Below are 25,852 nucleotides of genomic sequence, written 5' to 3' on the forward strand. Positions count from 1 at the left end.
TAGGTATCAGGCACTGAAGATAAAACTGGTGGCAGAGGTAGCATTATGGAGTGGTTAAACCATAGAATCGGAAGCCAGGTTGCCTGCGTGAACTATACTAGCTGTGTGATCTTGGACCAATTACTTAACCTCTCTGTGCCTTAGTTTTCCGATCTGTAAAATAAGGGTGATAATAGCACCTGTCTTTTGGGTTGTTGTCGTGAGGATGAAATGAGATAATTCAGGCAATTTTCTTACAACGGTGCTTCATACAGATGAAGACATAAAAATGTATGTGCAGTAAAAGGTAAATTTGATCTTCCTTAGAATTGATAGATTGGACCATCCTTTGAGGAGTGTGAGATGCCTGGGTTTGATGCCAAAGAAATACAAAACTGAAGGGTAGGCTTCTAATCTTAACTTTAGGCGATAAGCCTGATAGATACCGATAACAAAATGTATACAGAAACTCCTTTTGTAAAAAATAGGTAGACATGTACATAATAATAATTCAAGTCCCTTTTGTACAATTGCACTTTCAAGAACTTATCCTAATGACAAGTACAATTTGGAAATTTATTCTGTGATAGTGACCAGAGATATGCAAGACGATTTACATACAAAGATGTTTATAGTAGCATTATTTGTAACAGGGAAGAAAGAAACCCATCCTGATTATAAATGACATTAGATTAGTAGTTAAGATTTGGTGTTAAGTAAAAGAAGCACATCATAGGACAATATATATAATCTGATTTTTATTAGAAAAACTGTGTGTATTTGTATAAGCACAGAAAAAAGTAAAGAATATGCGCTTAACTGTTGATGAAGTAAAATAATTTCAAGGTCAGAAAATATTTAGGGGAAAGAGCAGTAAACAAATACACAAACTGGAAAAGAAATCTTGAAAAATCTGGGATGAAAAAAATGTCATTGAAAGGGCGATTGCGATTGCCCTTATAAGGAATGATTGTCTTCTTAGAGGTGGTATGATTGCATTAGCTGTCAGAATGTTGAAGGCAGCATCAAGTTCCAGACCAGCAGGGTGACTTGGAGAAGTGGCTTTTCTCTGTGCACTTTATTTAGTCTCTCCCACAGTTATTTGTGAGTCAAAATGAAATAAAGTCCATGTATGAAAAGACTGAGGAAACAGCCAAGCCCCATTCAGATTCAGCTTCCTGCTTTTATGCAGGCATTAACGACAAACACTGCTTGTGGGCACTGGCTTTTCTTTTCCTTCTTTTCCTTTCTTTTCTTTCCTACGGGAGCTCAATTTCATAGGTCACTCTTCGCCCTGCTAGTCTTTCTATCAGTATCTCGTCTCTGCTTTCTTTGGGGTTTCTTTATCTCATTCCAGCTGGGATGGCAACAGCAGACAGGCCCTCTTGACAAGATTCTGTAGGGTCACATTGCCTTTCTTGGTCCTCTGCGCCACTTAGCTCTGGAGAATTATAAACTGTCCCCAGCCTTTATCTACAGCAAAGATCAGAGGGGCTCAGCCTTCACTGCTGGCTTGGCTGGAGCCCTGGGCCCTTGTCCTCAGAAGCAGCTCCTCCACCCCAGTGCTGAGTTCTCCCCTGGACATTCAACTGAGAGAAAGTCTGGGCACAGATGGCCTCAGTGGCAGATGGTCAGAGGGGTTGGGTGATAGAACCAGAGGCAGAAGAAAGGCCGGAGGGGCCCAGAGAAGGAGGCCTGGGGGAAAGTGTAGATGTGGGACCCGTCAGCCCCACTATAGAAGGAGACATCCCCAGCCTCATAGTCCACGAAGATCCCCACCCGGCTCAGGGGCTCGCCCAGGGGGAGGGCGGTCCGAGGGGAGGTGAGGGCTTGATACTTATTAGCATAGAGTTCCATGGCCCAAAATCCATTCTGAGGCGACTTTGTGATTCCCCATGTCCTTTCCACGTTTTCCTCACAAACCCCCAGCTCCCAGTAAGTCCTGTCACCCACGTCCACCTCCCAGTAGTGTCTCCCCGAAGAGAAGGACTCATGACCCAGCACACAAGGGTCAAAAAAAAACCTTCCAGTTCTCTCGGGGAGATCCTGCCACGTATTTCTCCGCCTCACACTCCGGTGATCTTCAGACAGAAAGAGTTCAGGGTAGGCAGTGTCTGGATCCAGAGTCACGTGAGCTGCAGAAAGAGTGAGCGAGAAGAGACACCTGGTCACCTCTGGCATCTCAGGACACTCAGTGACTGGGAAGAAGGGGAGAGAAGCTGGTCTGAACCCATAAAGTTCCCTTCCTTCCTCCACAAGATAGCTGGAGAGATAAATATGTCCGCAAATGTCCTGAAGAACACCTCAGAGAGCTCCCAGGAGAGCTCAGAAACTTACCAGGGGGAGCTAATCCAGATTCCCTGAATCCAGAGGCCCCAGGTCCCTGGGAGCAGGGGTGGCTAATCATGAACCTCCAGCTCCCCACCCCACCCTCTCAAGCCCCTCTCATGCCACCTCACTATTATTATTTATTTCATATTTCCCTCCTCTTCTAGAGAAGGACCTGAGAAGGTAGAGACTATGTTTGGCCATCTTTGCATCCTCACCATTTAGTGCTGTCAGACCCCGCTTGCAATGGATGCTCGATAATGTTGGCAGAATGAAGGGCTAAGGAAGGTCCTGTAGACAGCCTCCAGCCATGCCTCTCTGCCAACCTGAAGCCCCAGAGGGCTGTGTGGAGGGCTACTTGGCTAGAGATTTTTGGCCAATTGTAAAATCCCGGATCTAATCGATACCCATCTTTAACAAACAGTCCCAGATTCTCATAGCTTAGAAGCATCGTAAGGGAGAAACTTTATGTGTTCACTGATTCCTGGCCAATTCCAGGCCTGGCCCAGGAGAAACCTTCTGCATAATATTTCTACTCCATTTTCTGCTATTTTCTGACTGAATACAGAGTAGAGTGAGGCCCTAGGTTGACATAGAACAAAGCTCCCACATCCCCATATGATCTGTCCTGAACACTGAAGAGATGGAGAAATATACTTTTATTATGTTTACCTAATGGGATATTGAGGTCTTTTGTTACAACAGTTAGCCTGCCCTGACAAATACAAATCATGACCCAAAGTCAACTCCCTGTATAGACTGTTTCTATGGACATTTCTTCTACGTGCTGGAAACTGAGCACTCTCATATGGTAAAACACAGGCCCTGCCCTGTCAAGGAACTCAATCTTGAGACAAAGAAACAAATAATACCGCTTCAAAGAGAAAGTCTTTCAATTGCACCAATTACTTGAAATTACTGAGACTTCTTCATGTTCAGGACAAGGGATCACAGTAGATCTATTCCAGACCTGCACCACAGGATGAGGGGAGGGAGCATAGCTGATGGGGCCAGACTCCCTGGACTTTTATCCCAGTGTCACCACCTCCTGGATGTGTGATTTGAAGCAAGATTTTCTTTACCCTCTTTGTGGATTAATTTCTTCCATTGTAAATGGCCATGATAATAGCACACCTCTTAGGGCTGTGGAAGAATATACATTAAGCACTCAGACCTGCGCCTGGTGTATAGTAGTAGCTGCTTAAAAAATGTTAGCAACTTCCTTTTTTTTTTAATTTTATTTTAATGGAAGTGCTGGGTTTCACACATGCTAAGCACACACTCTACCACTGAGCTATTCCTCCACCCCTAATGTTAGTAATTTTAAAAGACCATTTACTCGATTTTATTTATCCCTTATTTTTAGGGTTCTTCACTGGGGGAACTGGTTATAAAGTGGCACCTCTGCTCCGAGGGGAGAGCAGCTGAGGTGGACGGAGTCGCTAGATCTCCTCTAAGATGCACATTACCCACTACAGACTGAATGGCATTTGAATGAAGGCTTTCCCATTGTACTCTTAGGTCTATGATGCTGAAAATATTGAGGTGTAGGGAAACCCAAGACAGAAAGTGGATGAGGAGCACTTTAAGAAGGAAAAAAAAAAAAAAAGGTTTAAACTGCTGGAAAGAAAAAAAGGCCCAGATGCTGAACAGAGATTGGGATAGCATTTGACCTGGAGGCCATGTGAATCTTCCCCGGGTTTCCGTACAGGTACCACCCAGCCAGGCCATTATTTGGAGCTAGGAGATGGAAAAAGACCAGTAAGATTTTTTTTTTTTTATAATGGAGTCCTGAGCCTGAGACCTTAAGAATTAAACAGTCACTCACCAGCATGGGACCGAGCTTTTCTCCAGTCTGCAATAGAAAACAGAGAGGTGAGCGCTCCCTGGCTGGAGTCATACATTGCTTCGCCCTTTCTGTGTTCTGGCTGCCTTCCCTCATGTTCCTCACAAGGATGGTGTCCAGGCAGAGGGAAGTCAGATGAAATGTACTCTTCTATTTCCCCTTCCTGTTTCCTAAGTAAGGGCTTGGACGGCACTGGGAGCTCTTTATTCATCTCTCCTCTTTCCCCAAATTAGATGACTTTGTGCCTCAGTAGCTGAAAGGCACCAGCTGATGCAAATGCCTGTGAAGGCTGCCATCACATGGAGCACAGCCCTGAAAACAGGACAGAACTATGCTGGATTCACTCTTCTGTTCATTGTGGTCATGGTTCACTCGTTCCCATGGTCAGGCGCCTGACCTGGGAGAAGGTGATCCTGTCCTCTCTGGCATCTTTTCCAAGACCTCGTACACTGTCCTGCATGCAGTAAGATTGGCCAACAGCCTGGAAATCTGTCTCTTTTATCGCGTTCATCTCTGCAGGAAGCATCTATTTTTCATAGTTTCTATGTCACCTCTTGCTGTTATAAAGGACTCCTACATTTTTTGTCTTATACCTTTACCTGGGAAGCTGCTAGTGTATTCTGGGCACTATGGCTTATTGTCAATTAGCTCACGGCTCTTCTCTCTACCCCAATATGTTGTTATCCACGACTCATTAGCCAAGAAACTCAAAGCTGGTTAATTAACCATTCAATGTCCCTGTTTCTTCATCTGTAGGATAGAGATGTGACTAACATTTGCTACTGAAGTTATCTGGGTAGGACTTAGAATAGCACCTACAAAAATACTAAATCACTGTGCTGTATGCCTGAAACTAACACAATGTTATAAATCAACTCTACTCCAATTAAAAAGATGTTTTTAATCTAAAAAAGGCATTTACAGTTATGCAAGGTCATCAAAAAAAGAAAAAGATACAGAGGAGCAAAAAGAATGCATTTCTAGAGCTGACCTGTTGTATGGGCTGCACACTTGGTTTCTACCTGCCTCCTCTGCATCTCTACTTTGATCACACATAGGCTCCTCATCTTAATGTATCCTGACTTCCGATTCTGTGCTACCTCCCCCCCTTGCCCCCACTGCCTGCTTCTCTCTCGGTTTCCCCGTCATGGTAATTGACAATTCTATCTTTACAGTTTCTTAGGACTAAGACCTTGGAGTCATCCTTGATCCACTCCTTTATTTATACCTCACATCGAAATCTATCAGCAAAGTCTTTCTACCCTTTAAAAAAAATAAATCCAGCACTGACCCCTTCTCACCACTTCCAGCACCCACCCTTGGTTTCCCTGCAGCAGCTCCCAGCTGGCCTTTAGGCTTCTATCCTGCTCCTCCTACCCTTCCCCCGAGCCTAGTCTCAGTTTAGCATCTAAAGTAACTTCTCAAAGCATAACTCAGGTTCTGTTCTTCCTCTGCTCAAAACCCATTGGTGGCTCCTTTCTCAGATGCAAAGCCAATGCCAGCACGTTGACTTTCAAGGTCCTCCAAACCCCCTGATACTCCCTCCAGTTTTCCTGGTCACTCCCTGTCCTCTAGCTGCCCTGGCCCCTTTGTTACTCTTCAAAGAAACCAATGAGCTTCTGCCTCTGGATTTTGGCACTGTGGTTCTCTCTACTTGAAATGCTTTTCCCTAGCTATTCCTGTGGCTTGCTTCCCTACTTCATCATCACCCTATTTTATTTTATATTTTTTTATTGAAGTGTTTATGTACAAATATTAAAAGTTACAAGTGTACAAATCATTACCCTGTTTTAAATTGCACCTTCCAGTGCAATATTCTCTTATCTCCCAGGCACATATCATCATGTGCCAAACTGTATATTCCACTATTTCTTTTTTTTTTTTTTCTTTCTTCTTACTCTAGAAGGTAGGTGCTTTGTGAATGGCGCATTCCTGTTGTGTTCATTTCTGTGCCCCTGGCACCTAAAAGAGTAATTGGCACATAGTTAATGGTCATGGATCTTTGTTGAGTTGGTAAATGAATGACTAACTGAATGACTAAATGAACTGAATAGAGAAGCCCTGAAGGAAACTGGAGAGTGATGGGTCCAGGATGAGAATGAGGGAACAGCCTCAGAAAGAAGAAAAGACATCTACTCTGTTGAAGTCAGAGCAAACAGGTCAGAAAGGGCAGGTGCAGGGCATGGGGCAGGAAGTTTGGCCCCTCCCTTCTAGTTTCTCTCTGAGATGGGGGTTGCTTCACCTTCAGAGTCGTGGGAAAAGGATGTGGTGATGAGGATCACAGCTAGTGTTCACTGAACTTAACTGCGTGCTGCCTTCTGTACTGGGTGTTCTCCATACTTTGATCTCATTTCCTAGCATCTGCTCAATATAGTAGTTGTAATTAAATCAATTTTGAGGTTGGAAAAATAGAATTTCAAAGTAGTTTAGGAGCCTGTCCTGGTTTGTCTGAATGAGTAGAATAAACAAGGTCAACCAGGTGTGGTGAACAGGCAGAGGAAAGGGGCACAGAAATAGATAGAAAACTGCATGCTGTATTTGAGGCACCGCAGGTGGTGTGGTTAGACCAGTGTGGAGCTGGGCATGTCCGGGAATGTCCAGGGATCGGGCAGAAATAGGGCTGGACCATCAAGTGCTTGCAATGCAGAGATGAAAAGTGCATGGACTGAACTTCATCTAACTGCTGTAAAAACTTTGGTCAGACAAAAATCTTATTCCCAAATACATTGGGAAATATATCTTCAAACTCCTGAGGGAGCCAATTTAAAAACATTAGCATTAAAAGTTAAAATCTGTCATTAAGGACTTCATTTGTTACTAATGCAATTATGAACTTATTTTGGAACCTGGAATCACTCAGCAATAATTGATTACGAGGATGTTAAACTGGTGATAGAGAATCCGCTTAGGTTGTGTTTGTTTAGATTAAAATCTATATTAAGACAATTTTTTTAAATTGAAAATTCTTTTAGAATTTACAAATGTCCATAGCCTTCCCCGCACCAATAAGAATGCAGAAGGTGATGGGAAGCCACAGAAGTTTTGGGAATTGAGAGGAATGCAATCAGACATCTGTTTTGGTGAGTTTACTCTGAAACTCTAGACTATGGTCATGCTGTAAACTTTGCAGAAATAATGTTTTGTTTATGCTGGTTGTTTTCCAGATTTCTTGTCTGTTTCCTAATATTTATTTAAACTGAAAGCCTTTTTTAGATTTTATTTTTTATTGAAGTGTAGTTGACTTACAGTGTTAGTTTCAGGTGTACAGTGAAGTGATTCAGTTGTACATATATATACATAGATATTTTCTTTACAGATTCTTTTCCATTATATGTTATGACAAGAAGTTGAATATAGTTCCCTGTGCTATACAGTAGGTCCTTGTTGTTTATCTCTTTTATATATAATAATGTGTATCTGTTAATCCCAAACTCCTAATTTATTCCTTCCCTGCACCCTTTCCCCTTTGGTAACCATAGTTGTAAACTGAAAGTCTTAAAATGAAAAGGGTAGCAGTAGCTCTTGTGAGGAATGGAAGCAGCCTACTGTTAAGAGAAGGGCCTTGGTAAATGAACTCCAGGAATCTGCGGTAAGAGAAGAAAGAAAAATTGAGGGAGGTAGTTTATGCCTGAGAAGAGGCCCTGGACTGAACAGTAAAAGGACTTGTCCTGAAGGGAGGAAAGAAAGGTGCCCACTTGGGCGGGTGGTGGCAGCATTACACAGCAGCAGGTAGAGGAGGAAGGGCAGTTTAACGGGAAAGGAGATGGAGTTCATTTTTTTTTTTAATTTTTTTAACTTTTTTTTTCTTTTTTTAACAGAGGTACTGGGGATTGAACCCAGGACCTCCTGCATGCTGAGCATGCACGCTACCTCTGAGCTATGTTCCACCCCTACTGGAATTCAGTGTTGGCCACAGGTTTGAATAACCTTTGAGGCATCCATGGTATGTGAACAGAGATATTGGGATTATAAGGGTTAAGTCCAGATTGTGTAAGAATGATCAAGGCCTCAGGGGAAAGAATCAGGTTCATCTAAGTTACCTATTAAATGAAGCAGATAAAGTCTTAGAGGAAAAACAAAAATTCCAATTTACTCACCATCCACCTTCTGGGCTTTCCTCCAGCCTGAAGTGGAGCAAAGAAACCTCATGAGATACATTGCACAAGAGAGGGTCTCAAGTCGTACATACAGGAGAGGGAAGCACAGAACTTACAGAGTTCTCTTTGGAGTTTTTCTGCAAAAGGACAAGAAATGAATCAGTACCATCCATAGGAAACAAGCCAGGTTCATATGGACAGGGCCTCTGGAAGCCCTCTTCCTGGCTTATGAGTGCAGTGAGTCCTGGGAGCTGTCCCAGAACTGGGGAAGCAAGGGCACAGTCAGGCACACAGCTTGAGGGGAGTAAAAGGATAGGGTTGGTGGTACTGAGGGAGGAAGGACTGCACGAAAAACCTCAAGTTCAAATCCCCTTGATCTGCTTTGTTCTTGCCCTCTCCCTTCTCTGTCCAATCCATAGTCTTCTTTGGATCCACTGCCTCGGTCTTCTAATTGCTTTACCTTTGGTCCAACATTCTCGCGCTTTCTCCCGGTGAAGTTTCCAGATAAAACCAAGAGCAGCCAGCAGGAGAAGCCCCAGAAGAAGCAAGAGTGAAGTCTGAGCAGCTGCCCAAGGGAAGTCCTTCAGGAAGAGAGCACCTGAGCCAGAAGTGCTGGGTGTTATTCCTGCAGAGAAAAGCAGGGAAGAGCCAAACACTGTGGTGCTGGAGCACACAGAGGATGCCTCGGGATTCTGTGGGGTTCCTGTTCCAGCCCAGTGGCAGAGGGGCCTGGCTGGGAGAGTGACCCCAGCTTTGCCCCGTTATCTTCCAAGAGATGGTTGGGAAAACAAGATACCGTGAAAGTCATCATGAAAATACATAAGTACTTAAGTAAAATAAATAAAACGGTTCTGGGACCCAGTATTAAATATTTGGACCATTAAAAAGTCTTTCACAAGTCTTCCCCTACAGTGTTGAGCAGAAAGCAGGGAGTGGTGCTTTACACAAGCAAATATTTGATAAACAGAGCATTTCCCAAGAAATCCTGCCTAATCAGTGCTTTAAAAAAACCAAGAGGAATTTCCAGAAATGATTCAGACCATTTGCAAAGGGGCTGAAACGAAGAGAGAGAGGACTACACACGAGCACAGCCCTTTAAACAGCATCCTCACCTGCTTCCTTCTGTCCAGCAGTGTCTTCAGTGGAATCCCATTGTTGGGAAAATGGTGAGTGTTCAGGGCCTCTGACTTGGCATCTCCTGGTGGAGAAGCTACAGGCCTCCCCTCCATGGTGGTGATGAGTCCCGTCCTTGGCCAAGCACATGGCTGAAGAAGATGAGTCCTGCAGCTCTTGTACCTCTGTGGGGGAGAGGGGACGGAGAGCTCACTGTCCTTCACACCTCGATTGGAAAATCAGGAGTCACTCCCTGCCCACTGAGCTGCTTACCAGCCAGTAAGAGGGAGAAGAGGTGGAGACAGGGATGAATAAAGGAAGGACACTGGACTAACCTAAAGTTGGGTCATGCCTCTCAGAGACAGAAATTTGGGGCTGTTTTGGCTTCTGCTCGATTCCCAGCACCTAAAACTGAGGGTTGGTAGATCTCCAGGTAAAATACGTTGCATTTTAACTTGCTAAATCGGGGTACTTTATACATAGGAGACTCTCAGTAAATATTTGTGGGATGAATGAATGCTGTTTTCTGCTTGGAGCTTTAATAAGAAAACAGAGAATCCAAGCAAGGCTGCAGGCAGAGGGAAGCTGGCCTGGGGAGACAAGGGAAGCTGAGTTGAGCTGATAAGCAGAGAGCCCTGTCTGTTTGCTGTGAGCCAGATCCTGTGCTGAGCAGAGAGGTAGGATCAGAGGAGTAGAGAGAGGAGTCCGAGACAGCCTGGGCCTTTAAGGAGCCCAGTGACCTGACACTCACACTGTCCATCTCCCTTGTCCACACCTGCTGGCTGTCTCCCCACCGCCAATTCTCAGGCACTCACATTTTCTTCTGATTGACTTGGTCTTGGGATGACTTTGTGATTCAGACACTGGGCTGGGCCAAGGCTCCAGTCAGGACTCTCCACGGCTGGTCTCTCAGGCTGGAGCACCAGCAGAGGCCAGGGAGTACCCCTGGGCTGGGAGTTGCCATTGGCAGGGCTCCCCTGGGGACTCCACTTAGATGTGGGTCTGGCCAGGGTGCCATGTCTCCACTCCTGCCCCCCGTGCTGTTACCAACTATGATGGGGGCGAACTCTGGACTGTGAACCCCATTTACCTTACATTTATGATGTAAGATATTAATGCTTTCAGGGATAGGAGCCAGGTCTAGAGATCGGCCTACGTAGACAGACCTGGGTTGGCCAGTTTCACCACAGCTCTGCTGAATTGGAACTCACACCGCCTGGCATGAGGCCTGTGAACTCAGTGGACCTGTTGGCAATATCTGCTGTGTTGCTGGAGTGAGAGAGAAGGTGACGTGGCTGGGGCACCTGGAAGTGGAGAACAAGATGGAGAAAAAGAATTTTATATTAAAACAAAACCAAAAAATAAAGCACAATGCAGGATACGTCTGATGAATTCTTTTCACATCTTCAGCCCTACAGGGATTTGCCGGAAGGTAGGAGACAATGGGGACAAGGAGCTGGTACTAGGCAACAAGGCTGGTCTGGGATGGAATCGAAGAATGTACACTTTTCTTATTAGAAGAGAATTTTTGCGGGGGGCAGGTAGAATGGGTAATGCTATGGAAATGCAGCACCAAAGCAGGTAGAACCCAGGAAGGCTACAGAGTAAAGGAGTCATCAACTCTTAATCCCCTCGGTCAGTGTCAGTGGGATAAATGCTTCCCTTCAAAATCTGAACCTCTCTCTGGCTATGGCAGCATTGAAGACCAATAGACCCAGATGCTGGTTGTAACCGTGCTCTTGACCAAGGAGCACAGACAGTCTTTTGGCTGAAAGTGTGAGAATTTCTAGGGTTACACAATCTGGATTCACGTTTGGCTCCACCGGCTTCACTAGCTGTGTGATCTTGGGCATAATATTCACCTCTTTAAGCCTCCTCTACAATATGGGTTGAATAGTAGTAATGGCTTCCTGGGAAGGCTGTGAGGATGGAACCAGGGTGTGCACGTGAAATGGAGCCTTGGGGGCAGTGATCGGTACAGAATGCTCAGTAAATATTAGTTATGGCCCTATTAACTCTTACTCCAATTTACCCAATATTGTGGTTATTTATTAACATCTAGCTAGCCCTCTAGACAGCAGATCCTTGAAAAGAGATGTCTAGGCTTGTTTATCTTAATATGTACTTATCTCCCCCTCCCCCACCACAGTCTACTCCGTACTTTTTTCCAGTCTGTTGACCTCTTCTAGTGCTGATTCAGCCATCTTTGCAGTCTGGCTTCTGGTGGGGACCTACCAAGAACAGCAAAAGATCCAAAGGGTGGAAGGACAGAGACTCCAGGATGTCTATGCCCCTAGCTCCATCCCTACTGGGTAGCAGGTGACAGTGGCTGCCATCTTGCTCCAGAGCCCCTGCTCTGTCGGGACACTTTTCTATGGCTACAAATCTCACCTGCTTTGAAAATACTCTCCCCTTGCTCCTTCAGACCCATTGGTGATAGCTCCTGCTGTAGTCCCAGAGCAAGTCACCCTGGAACTCCACTACTCCTATCAACCCAAACATTTTAGAGCCTAGGTTTTCTCAAATTCATAATATCCCTGATCTCATCTGGTTCCCTGCCCTTTCTCCTTATCCCTTTACAGAATACTGTTGAGGCTAAGATGCTTTAATTGATGTATCCAAGGTCATAGCTAACTGGTTTTCTGATTTTTAGTCTAGTGATCTTTTCCTGCTTGACTCTGAGAGTCTGAGAGTCTTCCTAGAGGGAAAGTCCTGCTTCCCAAGTATTTGGAGACCAGAATTGGCACTGATGCATTTGCATCAGGCAGAGAGGTCTCCTGCTCAAGGAATTATTCCATGCATAGAAAATGAAAGCAGTCCCTGGTGCTGCAAAGGCAGGGGCCTGGACGGGACCGGCGACCTCTGGGCACAGGAAAGGAGTGCACTGAAATGGACTGGAGAGCTGGGGTCGGCAGAGAAGGTGGAGGGCAGGGCTGCCGTCTCACTTCTGGTGAGACTTCTTGTTGTGGGCAACACCCCTTACACTTGTTGGTAGTCTCCTCCTTGCTTGTCCCGTTCCAGCCCTTCTAGTCTACCACTCTCCTCCCTCCCCTTCCTCCTGACTCTCCCCTCTCCCTTTCCTCCTCTCCCTCGTCCCTCCCTCTTCCTCTTCTAGGCTCCTGTCCCTTCCCCAGCTTCTTCCACCGCCTCCGCCTCCTTTTCCCTCTGATAATAATCTTTAGGCTTTTCTGTCCCCCGGTGGCCAATGTGCGTCACTGCAGGTGCCTGGGAAACAACCTCCATCTCTCAACCGGTATGAAAGGAGTGGGGAGTAAACAAACAGCCAAGCTAAGGGCTGTGCAGTGCAGAATCCCAAGAACTGAAATACGTGGGGTTTTGACTCAGGAGTTACATCTGTACGTCTATTTTTACACCAACTGAGGTTTATTTCAGTCCCCAGCCCTTTTCTGCTTAATGGCAGGACCTTGATCGTAACCAAATCGGGCTACACCTAAGCTGACTTAGTCCATTCAGGACTTTATCGAGTAATTTGGGGGCTCTTCATTTTCTCGGAATTGTATCTCAGTCTGAGGGCGAAGGGAAGACCTCTGTCTTGTCCAGGTACCAGTAAGAAGTCGCCTGCTGGCATCTGCCCACTTGGGATCTGCTTCTACATCCTTGTACACTGGTTTCTCAGCGTGGAACCCTATAAATACCCACTTTTTCCCTCTGCATCCTTAAAGGAAAGATGATAAAATGGCCGCACTTAGGCTAACAAATTCTTGGCTTTATGCTTTCTGCTTGCTTTTAGAATGGTCAGCAAACCTGACTGACCGGACACTGTTGCCAGCCTCAGGCCCATGTTAAAGCTAAGGTTGTTGACTTTGCTGTTTTTGCTTTGCTCTGGCAACTAAAATTTATAGTCATGTTTTCTGAGTCATTCTTCAGGTAGAGAGTCATGGAATGATAAATTCAGGAGAATGGCCTCACCCTTCAGAGTTCCTCCGTGGTGCTAGATGAGTCTAAGCAGATAATAGAAGGTCATGGGCTGATGACCTTCCAGATCACTGGAAGGTCCCATGATGCCAGACTCATCAAGATTTAGAAGGAAGTTTCATCAGAGACCCTTGTTGATTGTTATCACCTTTTATGTTCCAACCCCTTTGTCTATAGAATCACTAAGCCCCAGTCCCAAGATGGGTTCACAGTTTTGAAGGTATTAGCCTGCTGTGAGTTGCCTTTGCCCAGCAAAGCAATAATCTGCCTCTGTTCTTCTAAACTCTAGGGCCATATCTCTGTGTTATTTGGCTTGTCAGGGACATGGGCTGATCCTTTGGCAACATCCTGTCAAGGTGTCTTGGGGCCTCTGTGTCTCTTGGCCACACTAACACACAGCAGGATCTGGAAACCTGCGACACTTCTTTTCCACCCTGTGGTTCTGCCTCAAACCCTCCGGAATCTGGGTTCTACTAGGTTCATTCCCTACATTTCGGTTCTAATGTAATCTCAACCTTTTTTTTTTTAAACTGTGAAACCCTTCTAAGTATATATAAATTCATTTAGAGCATATTACATATATAAACTCAAAACAATCCTGTAAAATAGGTACTGCTATTGTTATTCCCACTTTATAGGTCAAGAAAACATAAAGTTCAACTTTCTGATAACATCAAATTCTCTGGCAGCATCACACCTGTGGACTCGTTCCTTTCTGTAAGCAGCTGCAGATCTTCCTAAACCCTTGGTGGTTTATTTTCTGAAAGCCCTGTTCATCTCACCTACTAGGGCTACCGGCTTCCAATACATTCCTCATCCAAGCCCCCTAATCTATTTCCAAGATACCATGGAATGACTGCAAGCGAATATCCGCAGATAACCTACCAGGAGTACTCCACTTTCTACGAGGTCAAACACATGCTCCTTCCATCCAGTACTTATGATCCCTTACAATTCCCAACCCAAATTCATTTTTCAACATTAAGAAAGGGAAACCTTAATTTTCAGAGAAAGGAGCATCTGTTTTACAGTATTGGATCATTTTTTTTTTTTAGAATGTCTTTTTTCTAGGGGTTCAAAGCAACCTCTCCACTATTTGGATCTTGGTAAAAATGTCTTTGGGATTGGAAACCTGAGCGTGCAGTTTCCCCAGACAGGCGTTTTAAGTAGCCAAACCACGGTGCCAGACTCATCTACTTCCTCCGGCCAAAAAGATTTCTTTCTCTTCTCAGGGGCCGTTTCAGATCCGCTTGTCAGATTCGGAAGAAGTCTAGCAGTATGAAATCGATGATTTCAACTAAGGACAAGAGAGTGCAAGGAGATGCTGTTATCTCGCAGATGAGATGCACACCGTTAAATTGGCCCGCCCCGCGTCAATTCACTTCACAGAGACACTACTATGTAATGAGAATCTACCGTCAACGTTGGAAACAAATTCAAAATTCTGGTCAGGGTCTTTGATTAGGAGGAGGAAGGACATTCATTATCACTTTTACTCTACCCGGAAGCGCCTGACTTCATAGACTGAACGTCTATTATTTCTAAAAAGCCCGAAACAACAAAACTCCCGCAAACGTCTGGTTTTGACGTATATAGAGAAAACTAGGTAAGAAAAGAAATGAAATTGAATAGGAAGCAATGAAAATCGAAGCAATTCGGAGGCAGAGAGAATCAGGAAGTGACTGGATGGACAGCGTTTTGATCCAGGAGGCAATCAGGCATTATTTTGTAACCAGCTGCGTGGTCTTCTCTGAGTATGGACAATTAATGCTATAGATCAGGTTGACAGGTAGAGAAGCTTAGGACCCTCACAGGACCTCGTGGCGCAACGGTAGCGCGTCTGACTCCAGATCAGAAGGTTGCGTGTTCAAATCACGTCGGGGTCAACTGTTTTAGTGTCTTTGAAGTGTTATTGGTCTATGAAATGAAATGTATAGAAAGAAAAAGATACATTCCCTGTTTTCTGCAACGTTGGATGCCCTTAAAATACCTTTAGAAAGTGAATAAATAGACAAGTAAACACAGATGTATACACTATTGTTACTATGCTTCGGGGTTTATTTCTGGGTCTATAAAGAGATTTTTATTCTTTTCGCAAACTTCCCGAATTTCACTCTTCACTAACTTGTCCGTATTCCCAACGTTCTCAGCCTTCTCTCCACGCTCACTTCTGTGCTCCCAGACCCATCTGTTCATCTGCATCTCTCTCTCCAACTGTCAGAAGCTTAGCAGATCTTCTCAGACAACTAACTAGTCAGGTTCGAGTGGGTGACCTAAGCTCACTGCTTCACAACTGGGTCGGCTTTTCCGTGCCAGAGAGTTTCTATAACAAACACATCCTTGGCTCCCTGTGATTCCCCTCCTCCTGCAAACCACGGAAGGAGTCAGTCCATTTCCAGAGGAAGAAAACCTGAACAGTTTTTTGTTTGTTTTGTTTTTGCCAGTTGAGTCTAGGGAACTCTATTTCTCTATTACATCAGAGAAAGTCCTCTGGGCTAGAAGTTCCATGAATTCCCTAAAACTTAAAAAGAATGGGCAGGAATGTGCATTTTTTCCTTACCTGGGACTCAAACACACTCCAAAAGATTCTGACCCCTCACATTATAGTATTGGAAGAAAGAGAAAGCAAGTTTATTTCATCAATGCCTATCATTTTCTGTAACTTAGAATGACTTTAAAACATGACACTTAGAATATAAGCAGATAATTTGTCATAGATGTAATGTACACTTTCACACTGTACACAGTAACAAACATTACACTGAAGTATGCCCTTGTGCACCAGAGAAGTGTATCCAAAATAATCTTTCTCCATTTCTTATGAACCTTTTTTTTTTGTAGTAGTTAGCTCAGGCCCTTGGCCACCACATTACAAAAGACTGATTACTTGTCTGGGGGAAGAGAAAGAGAGACAGAGACAGAGAAATAGAGAAAGACAGGGAAAGAAGACATTTAATATTGCAGGTTGAAGAGGAAAAAAAAGAGAGACAAGTCCAAAAAAAGCTGAATACTAACTTATGACAACATAGACCCCATAGCAGAGTGGCGCAGCGGAAGCGTGCTGGGCCCATAACCCAGAGGTCGATGGATCGAAACCATCCTCTGCTAGCGCCAGTTTCTTTTCCTCCTCAAGAGATCTATTAGAGTAGAGAAGGAACTGTATATAAAGTATATTAAGAAAATTTGCCATGTGTATATTCTCTTTGATGGGGTGTCATTTGAGGTCTTTGGCTCACTTCTTGAGCATGTGAAAAGATGTCCCACATCGTATGTCTGGAGAGAAATGCAAATTAAAGCAACAATGAGATATCATTACACACCTATTAGAATGGCCAAAATCTGGGACACTGAACATCAAGTGCTGGTGAGGTGGTGGTGGAACAAGAGGAACTCTCATTCATTGCTAGTGGGAATGCAAAATGGTATGGCCACTGTGAAATACAGTTCGGCAGTTCCTCACAAAACTAAACATACTCTTACTATACAATCCAGCAATTGTCCTCCTTGTTAATTTGTCCAAAGAAGTTGAAACTTAAGTCCACACAAAAACTTGCACACAGATGTTTAATAGCAACTTTATTTATAATTACCAAAACTTGGAAGCAACCAAGATGCCCTACAGTAGGTGAATGGATAAATAAACTTGGTACATCCAGACAATGGACTTATTCAGCATTAGTAAGAAATGAGCTACCAAGCCATGAGAAGACATGTTATGAAGTGAAACAAGCCAATCCGAAAGGCCACATACTGTATCATTCCAATGTATGACATTCTGGAAAAAGCAAAACTACAGAGGCAATAAAATGATCACTGGTTGCCAGGAGTTGGTTGGGGGAAGAAAGATGAATAAACAAAGCACAGAGGATTTTTCAGGCAGTGAAAATACTCGGCGTGATACTGTAACAGTGGATACACGTCATTCTACGTTTGTTCAAACCCATAGAATGTACAACACCAAGGACAGACTAACAAAAAACTATGGGCTTTGGTCCATAGGAGGTTCATCACTTGTACCAAATGTACCCACTCTGGCGGGGGATGTTTATAATGGGGGAGAGTATGCAAAGAATACGCATGCACCTTCCTCTCAGTTTTGCTGTGAAACAGTATGTGCTTTAAAGAACTAAGTCTTTTTTTTAAAAAAAAGGGGGGGAGGGGGAGAGAGGAAAAAAGAATTGCTATCCAGAGATTTTCTCTTTGTGAGACTTTCAATCTTATTTCTCAGAGAATGATGCATTTGAAAGGTCTTCCCTCTTTTAAGTTTCCCTCAGAAATTAAATGTGAGGATTTGTCAGTTTTGCAATCAATTTAACGATGTGCTTTAAAGAAAATTTATGTATGTAAAAGAAGAGTAGTGAACTATAGCTGAAGCCTATGTTATTAACATTTTGTCACTTTGTGTAAAATGATATTAGAAATAAAATTTAAAAATTTTGTTGAAAGGCCTGGGAATGATGGGAATTTGTGGAACTTTAAGGAGCATACAAACAAAACGGAACGAGCCAGCCAGGAGTCGAACCTAGAATCTTCTGATCCGTAGTCAGACGCGTTATCCATTGCGCCACTGGCCCGCCCACGAAAAGTGGGGGACTCATACTTACAGAAAAAGGAAGTGGCGGTTTACTATGTTGCTCTAAGTATGAATGTGTGAAATCTTTTCTCTCAGCTTGCTTTTTTTCCAGTTACCAAGATTTCGCCACAAAACTTTAGAACTGAAATAAAAGAAAGTCCTATTGATTTCTTTTTCTCACTCATGCAGTTTGATTCCTCCGCGGTTAATAAGAAGTCCGTTTTGATGTAACTTTTAAAAGGTCTGAGAGAATGTCTACTATTTTAAGAAGTATTTTAAAACTGAAAATCAACCTGATCAGGCAGAGAAATTTGAGATGCAAAACATGACATACTGCCGTAGTCGGCAGGATTCGAACCTGCGCGGGGAGACCCCAATGGATTTCTAGTCCATCGCCTTAACCACTCGGCCACGACTACACGCGCTCTTATCTTCTTTCACTGTTGTTCATGTTACTATGTATCATTTATTTCAAGCTACTTCAGGATTTAGTAATTAAGGAGGGCAACACAAAGGATGCCAAGTCCCATTAATGGTTGATGAAACCGAAGAGGGGTTCAACCAGCTTCAATTTCCAGCACATGGTAAATTGAGAATGCTCTTTGGTCTTTTCTAGAAAGCAAACCGCCATACCTTGCAATAGCTCTAAAAATCCTTGTATTTTTGCCGGAGTAGGAAGTTTATCGTCAAAAAATAATCTGACAAAGCTGTTCCTTACAGATACCCTACATCTTCAGACACCTAATCCAGTGCCTAGAATACAATAAGGGCTCAACAAATATCAGCAGCTATTATAACCAAAACTTCTAAATTCAAGAATGAGGATCCATCAAAATGTTCCACAGGGATGCCTATCTCCTACCTCTTTGTAAAACTAAAATATTTTAAAGCAGTAGATAGAATATTTTTGACTAAAACAGGAAAGTAGAAAATAGTTCTGACACTCAAATTCCCTTTACTGCATGGACTTCTTTCACAAGAGGAAGAACAACTTTATCGGATATTCTGCGGTTTATAGTTTAAAAATATTTGCAAATATCACCCACAAAGCAAGCAGAGAACCCCAGGATCTCCACACTTCTCAAACTACACAACCGTTATCACAATCTTATCTGTATATACATGCATGTGGGTGTATTAGTGTACAAGAAGGAGATTCTGTACTTCATCAAGAACTCCATTCTGTGAACAGAGGAGGGATAAGGCGTGATTGATAAAACCACTGCTTATATGCTGATGGAATGAAAATTATCTCCAGCTCAGACCTCTCTTCTGGGCTCCAGTATATACAATTGTCCTTTTTAATTTATTTTTGCAAGTCCATGGACAACTTAAAAGCAATTTATCCCCAGATGAATGCTCCATTGTTTCCTTCCAAACTTGAGCTTCCTCCAACAATCCAGATTTTTGATAGGAACACCCAGGTATCCAAACCAAAGACTCAGAACTCCCCTTATCCTTCTTCTCTCTGACTTTCTCTCCACAGCCCACAGGTTACTAGGCCTTCAATTCAACCTCCTAATTATGTTTTGAATTTGGCTCTTCCTCTGAAGCCTCAGGCCCATTTTCGTAGATCAGGTTTTTATAGTTTCTCATAGGAGTTATTGCTGCAACTTCTTGGAAGTCTTTGGGCCTCCAGTCCCTCGTCCTTTAAAGTGTTTATCCATTTCTTCATTGTTTGAAAAATTTTATTCTGAGCACAATCACCTGCCAAGCACTTTGCTGGGTGCTGCTCATTCAGTGGAGAGCAAGAAAAATATGGCCACTCCTTTTGGGGAGTTTCTAGAGTATACAATTACAGAAGTAAAACTTTACAATTGAGTATGAGAAATGAGAGGTCCAGTGTGCCATAGTAGCCCATCCTAATCATGAATATCTTACGTGGTTACCTGGAGAGTTACTCATTAGACTCCAAGTTTCATGAAGAAACGTTCCATTTATATCTTTGGTACCTCTGAATGGGGAACTGGACTCTCAATAAATATACAAGGAATGAATCATATTTAAATTCAGATCTTAAGGATGTGTGGGAGTGAGCCGAATTTAAGAGGGGGCTCATGTTCTAGACTTCAACTTCATAGAATGTTCTTATTTAAATTTCTTTAATATGCCTTTTGGAGTCTGTTTTTCTAACCAGGATCCAATCAAAGTTCATTCACTGCATTGGGTTGTAATGTTTCCTTAGTTCTCTTTTAGTTTATAACAGTCTCCTAGTTTTTGTCTGTGTTGTTGTTACGGTTTTGACATTGACTTTTTTAAAAGTCCAAGCCAGTTCTAGAATGTCCCATATTCTAAATTTGTTTCCTTATTTCCTCATGGAAATTTAAAATTTATTCCTCTGCTCTAAACTAGAAGTTAAGTCTAAATAATTGATTGAATCCCTTTGGATGATTAGATTAGATTCAGGTTAAAAACTTGGAGCTTCAGACTGTCTACTTGACATAGCACTTACTTCACATCAGGAGGCACCAGTCAGGATATCCCACTAATAGTGAAGATAAAGTGGTGCCCCTGGGCTCTTTTTATTTTCTCCTTTGCAATTAGCAAATAATCTTGGGTGATACTTTGACACCATGTGCATATTATTTCCCAATAACCTTTTCCTAAGGGTTTTAAGATCATTAGTGCTCTTTGCCTGAGTCTATTGTTTCTCTGGAAATTTCAGATGCTGAATTTTCTACAATTTTCCTAGATTTGTTAAAGGGTATGTTTGTCAAACTTTTTGACCATTTTCTTGACTTTCCTTGCCTTGCCCAGACTTTCCTAAAGGTTCTATGGTAGCTTATCATTTCTCCTGTTGTAACAATCTTAGAATGCAGATAGGTACAGACTGCTCTGTATACAGTAAATAAGCTACAAATATATATTGTACATCACAGGGAATATAGTCAATATTTTATAATAACTTTAAATAGAGTGTCATCTATTAAAATTTTGAATTACTGTGTTGTACACCTGAAGCTAATATAATATTGTAAATCAAGCATACCTCAATAAAATATATATGTATATATACATTCAAAAATAAAGAAATAAAGTAAGCTGATGGACTAAGTGCCCAATGGAGAAATCTCATTTTTAAAATAAATAAATCAACCCCATCTCCAAGGATGCAAACTGCACCTACAAAAAAAAAAAAAAAAAAAAAAAAAGAAAAAAGAAAAGAAAAGAAAAGAATAAAAGAATGCAGGTGGGTTTGTGTTACATAGAAAAAGGCGTGGGTGGATGTATTAGGCTGGTGTTTGCACCATAATCACCACAAAATGTCTCACGTAGCAATAAGTTAACCTCATAGCAACCACGAAGGGATTCGAACCCTCAATCTTCTGATCCGAAGTCAGACGCCTTATCCATTAGGCCACGTGGTCCTCTCATAGCAAAAGGTGTGTGTTTGGAAAATTTGTTTGAAGGAAATAATTTCAGTAATTGTAACAGTGAAATTATTTTCGCAAATTGAGGCATTTCTAACAACTCAAAAACCTTACCATCTACTTGGGGAAGCAAACTGAACCTAAAGGTCAAAAATATTGTAAAGTTACAGCCAGTGTAACTACCACTGAGAGAAGTATGATGCTGCAATAACTAATACTAGAGCGCTTTATCTTTTGTTGGGAATCAATGCGAAAGGCCGCAGCGGGGAGCGAACACTTGAGAGCTTAAAGAGGAGAGGAAAAGATAGAGCCTGATTACTTAACATACGCAGGAAACGACAGCTGTCTCGCAGCGCTTTCGGGTAAGGACCGTGGATTAAACACAAAATTGCCTTTTGTGCACTCCAGACATCCTACTCAAAACAACTCTAAGAAATAAATTCAAATAAGACAAAAAGTTCGGGAGAGGAGATAACAGGAACAAAATACTGTAATCTGGAAAGCCGATTGGAGTGTAAAAGTTGATTTGTCAGCTTCGAGAAAGCTGAATCCTAAACAGGTGGTGTGGGAAAAGCAGAGGCGATCAGATTTACACCACAGCACCTCCAACCTCACACCCTATGCCGGACTCAGGAGTTGTCAGCAGTAGCTTCATCTGGAAACTGTTAGAAGCTGAATTGTGTCCTCGTGTTCCGCTCACCCCCATATTTCGAAGCTCTAACCACCAGTACCTCAGAATGTGACTGTTTATAGAGACAGGGCTTTTAAAGAGGCAATTAAAGTAAAATGAGGTCATATATGTGAGCTCTGATCCAATGACTTGAGTCCTTATTAAAAAAGATCAGGACACAGACACACAGAAGAAAGACCATGTGAAGACAGGGAGACAGCCATCTACAAATCTGTTGACAGGCTTGGTCTCAGACTTCTGGTCTCCAGAACTGTGAGAAAATAAATTTGTTGTTTAAGCACCCAGTCTGGGGTACCTTGCTATGGCAGCAAACTAATACTACATAGCCCCTCCTCCGTCCCGGAACAAGACTAGAAGTTAATTTTCTTGAATGAGAAAAGCATCGGGTCCCTAGACTGAGGCAGTTATTCTCAAACTTTTCCCTGCATCACAGTCAGGGAGGACACATTAAAACACGGACTGCTGGGGTCCACAGCCATTGTTTCTAATTCAGTAGGCCTTGGATGTGGCCAAGGATTTTCATTGCTAACAAGTTCCCAGTTGATGCATATGCTCCTAGCCTGCGAACAATTTTTAAGAACCATTGGCTGAAGGAAGATCATGCACAGGGCTAGGAGAAAATGGTAAAAGCTCAATAATATTAGCGATTTACTTCGAGTTGTTGTGAACTGAATGGCACGTGTGCGCTATGGAGACCCAAATGCCTACAGAGTCCCACTGAGAAGTGAGAGTTTCAAGAAGACATTCCATTTACACTATGCATTTGAGGATAAAGTAGGTTTTCACTAGGTTGAGAATGGTGCCTCAGGCAAGTGCTGAGAAAGGAAAGGGAGGAGGGGGTTGGAGGGCAAGGCCTGACACCGCAGGGCAGTGCAAGGCTGGGAGTCTTTTCCACAAAAGAATCTACTGAATTTACAGGAAATGTAGTAGTTCAAATATCGTGGCCTTTCTTATTGCTGTTTCATTGCGGATCTGAGCTCAATACGTAACGATTTTTCTCAATACAGGAAAATTTCGACAAGAGGAAATACCGAACGAGAGAAACCATTGACATTTCTCCTTTTGGAGCATTTGGGTGTTTGGACTAATATTTAATCTGGTTAATCCTTTATCTTTCTCCACCAAGCATTAGCAAAGCTGTGAATAGCGAGGAGAAAAATGTTCAAGTCTCCCAATAAAAAGGGCTAAATTTTTAGAACCTGGGGGCCAGGAGAAAGGATTATTTAATCCTATTTTAGAAGAAAGGCAGCACTTACCTGTGACCTCGTGGCGCAACGGTAGCGCGTCTGACTCCAGATCAGAAGGTTGCGTGTTCAAATCACGTCGGGGTCAGTTCTGGTTACCTTTTGGGACAGGGGAGACAAAAAGAGCAAGGCTTCTTGAGGTATGTGTACTTGGCCTTCAGACCCGTTAAGGCTTCCAACACCGAGTTTATGTAAAGAAAATAGATTATCTGCTCTGTGAACAGAGTTTCGGTTGGGTGCATTAGTGACTCCACGTTTGCCCTTAACTTGCCGTTGGAATTCTAAAACGAGGGTACGAAGTCCCCTAATTGGAAGTCTTTTTTAACCTAGAGATTTAATTTAAACTCTCTCCTCTTTGGCATCAGGGAATGCATAGTCTTCTGGTTTCCTTTTCTTCTCTAATCGCAGCTTTTCTCATCCTTTAGCTGCTGAGGACCCTCCCCTCCACCAAGGCCCTAATATGTTGACGTTTTCCCAGGCTCATCCTCCTCGCTCTTCGCTTCCAGACTGTTCCATTGCCTATCTGCCTACAATTCGTGCGTTCTTCTCAGCACATTCCCCTCCCCAGCCCCGCTGAACCTGGAACCTGCAACCATCCTGGACACTCCCTCTTATTCACTTACCAGTCTCAGCAGGGAGTGCTGAACTTTACCTCCTAAAATGTTATACTCCATTTATCTTTTTCTTTTCCTTACCACAGTGGCCTCCTTCTTTCCATCAGTATGTCCTGTCCTGATAGTGACATGAATCTCCTAAATCCTCTTCCCAGATCTCCTCTTTCTCAGGCGAATCAGTGTCCTTATTATGCTTGCGTTTAAATTCAGATCTTAAAACAAAATTATCTACTGTGCTCATTAACCCCCTTCTCACAGGTCTTCTTTCAGTTCCTCAAATCGTGTTGTTCCTTCCGGGGGTGGGGGTTGGGGTGAGTAGGTGGGGCGGGGCTTTGTCCCAGCCCCACTTTCTTTTCCTCTTATAGTGTTAAAGAGAAATTACACTGGACACTTACTAAAAACGATCAGACGGATTTCATAGAAGCTAAGAGAATAAGAGACTTCAATATACACTGAGCTTAACTCCAAATATTAGCAAGGACAGCTGGGGATTTATAGCAAGTGGGCAGGGAGCTGGTCAGGGGATGGTGAATTACAGAAAAGAGCTTGATTAGATATCAAGAGTGGAGGGATGCTCAATAAACGGGCTTAGCAGGATTCTTGCTAAAACTGGACTCAGGAAGGCCTAGCAGAGAAGAGCACTCAGAGAAGCCTGACTGAAGTTTAGTCAAAGGAGTCCTTGACAACGGTAGGTCACAAAGGGTCCCTTCTCATTACTAAGTTAGCCTCTAGAGAACCTCATGACTAGGATGAAAGTGATCTGAACTGTGGCTGTGAACTTGCTGGAAAATAGAAAATGAATTAAAAAATCAGCAAGGCTGAATTTTAACCTTAACTGGAGATTTTATGATACTTCTGAGTTCTGGACCATTCACTGGAGATAATAAAACCACATGGGATATTGCAGGAATTCTCCTGATGAACTTCCTGTATATGTGGGTACAAATGAAACAAAGCAAAAAGACATAACTGTTTAAAAATGGCGATAAAAAATGGTGATAAAATTGTTTATTGCAAATTATTTCTGATGAAAAAGCTTAAAGAAGTAACAGATAAACAGAAAGCCAGTGTCTTGAAAAACATAGCTGAAAAACTCACAGAAGAAGACAATTAGGGTAGTCCCTGCAACAGAGAACCATGAAGATGAAACAGAGAGGTAAGAAAGTTGTGATAAAGACCATTCATGGTGCAGGCTTCATTGTCTCAATAGATAAAAATGATGTTGGGTCCAGAGAGCTCCCTGAAATAGACACCAACCTCAAGAGCAGTTTCAAGACAATTGTTGAGGTGCCAAGTGATGAAGAGAGACTGAAAGCATTTGCTCCCATTCAGGAAAGGATGACTTTTGTGCATTTTGCTAATGATGAATGTGATTATGGCATTTGGCTTGAGTTGGGAATGATCTCTTTTTTCTATAGTTTACACTATTTTCATAAAATTGCTAGCCACCTTTTACCTCTTGTATGTAATCTATGGAAGAGGAACCTCTTCCCAGAGATTATTGAAGATTATCTGGCACATAGAAGTCAAGAGAATATAGACCAACTTAAAGCACTGGCATTAAACTTATGATTTTTATTTGGTTTTTAAGGAAGACAGAAGAGCAAATTGATGGAAACATTACAAAAAGAAGCTGAAGAAGAGAAGAAGGAGAAAATTCTCCAGCCCCAAGTAAGCAGATGTCTGCAACTCTTGTCAACATCTTGTTTGCAACCTTGTAAAAGATTGCCACCTGGGTAAACCACTCCTGAATTCCACACCCACAGAAAATATGAGATAGTAATTGTTTGTTGCTTTAAGCCACTAAGTTTTAGGCACAGCAATAGATAATGAATACAATGTTTAACCTCAAAATCATCTCCTAGCTGGGTCTACCAATCCTAAAACTTATCCCGATCCTTATTCAACCCTAACCAAGTTCCCACTTTGACTCACCAAAACAATTCAGATTGTGAAAATCTCAGTAAATAGCTCAATTTTGCACTTTCCCCTCTGAGACACTATTAAGACTCCTAAGATAGTGTTCTCTCTTGTCCAATAAACTCAGCTTTGTTCTTTCA

General features: G+C 42.8%; 1 protein-coding gene, 6 non-coding genes and 1 pseudogene across 7 annotated transcripts; 4 read left to right on the forward strand and 4 right to left on the reverse strand.

Annotated features, from left to right (window-relative positions):
• Window positions 1-1,248: 1,248 nt before the first annotated feature.
• On the reverse strand, window positions 1,249-24,028 carry LOC102538829 (butyrophilin subfamily 1 member A1-like). The gene is made up of 9 exons (XM_072944711.1): window positions 23,874-24,028; window positions 23,191-23,277; window positions 10,459-10,667; window positions 9,363-9,548; window positions 8,711-8,875; window positions 8,367-8,387; window positions 8,251-8,277; window positions 4,136-4,162; window positions 1,249-2,114 (listed from the first exon to the last, which is right to left on the reverse strand). The coding sequence occupies exons 4-9, from the start codon at window positions 9,511-9,513 to the stop codon at window positions 1,597-1,599; spliced, it is 909 nt and encodes a 302-aa protein (XP_072800812.1). The 5' UTR covers window positions 9,514-9,548; window positions 10,459-10,667; window positions 23,191-23,277; window positions 23,874-24,028; the 3' UTR covers window positions 1,249-1,596.
• On the forward strand, window positions 15,114-15,185 carry TRNAW-CCA (transfer RNA tryptophan (anticodon CCA)). Its single transcript has one exon. It is a non-coding gene; the product is annotated as a tRNA-Trp (tRNA).
• TRNAM-CAU (transfer RNA methionine (anticodon CAU)) lies at window positions 16,336-16,407 on the forward strand. Its single transcript has one exon. It is a non-coding gene; the product is annotated as a tRNA-Met (tRNA).
• Window positions 17,801-17,873, reverse strand: TRNAR-ACG (transfer RNA arginine (anticodon ACG)). The gene has a single exon. It is a non-coding gene; the product is annotated as a tRNA-Arg (tRNA).
• Window positions 18,210-18,291, reverse strand: TRNAS-AGA (transfer RNA serine (anticodon AGA)). The gene has a single exon. It is a non-coding gene; the product is annotated as a tRNA-Ser (tRNA).
• On the reverse strand, window positions 21,168-21,240 carry TRNAR-UCG (transfer RNA arginine (anticodon UCG)). The gene has a single exon. It is a non-coding gene; the product is annotated as a tRNA-Arg (tRNA).
• Window positions 23,195-23,266, forward strand: TRNAW-CCA (transfer RNA tryptophan (anticodon CCA)). The gene has a single exon. It is a non-coding gene; the product is annotated as a tRNA-Trp (tRNA).
• A 570-nt stretch (window positions 24,029-24,598) lies between the features above and the next one.
• LOC102539075 (histone PARylation factor 1 pseudogene) lies at window positions 24,599-25,364 on the forward strand (annotated as a pseudogene).
• The last annotated feature ends 488 nt before the right edge of the window (window positions 25,365-25,852 follow it).

The sequence above is a fragment of the Vicugna pacos genome, chromosome 20 (assembly GCF_048564905.1).
Source record: "Vicugna pacos chromosome 20, VicPac4, whole genome shotgun sequence".
Classification (NCBI taxonomy): domain Eukaryota; kingdom Metazoa; phylum Chordata; class Mammalia; order Artiodactyla; family Camelidae; genus Vicugna; species Vicugna pacos.

What these genes read in the sequence shown, in the direction of transcription:
- LOC102538829 (XM_072944711.1), bottom strand. Translation starts at nt 9,513, where the DNA reads ATGTGCTTGGCCAAGGACGGGACTCATCACCACCATGGAGGGGAGGCC. An exon ending in GCGAGAATGTTGGACCAAAG is followed by an intron (nt 8,388 to 8,710) that starts GTAAAGCAATTA and finishes GTCCTTTTGCAG; the next exon opens with AAAAACTCCAAAGAGAACTC. An exon ending in AAAACTCCAAAGAGAACTCT is followed by an intron (nt 8,278 to 8,366) that starts GTAAGTTCTGTG and finishes GCTCCACTTCAG; the next exon opens with GCTGGAGGAAAGCCCAGAAG.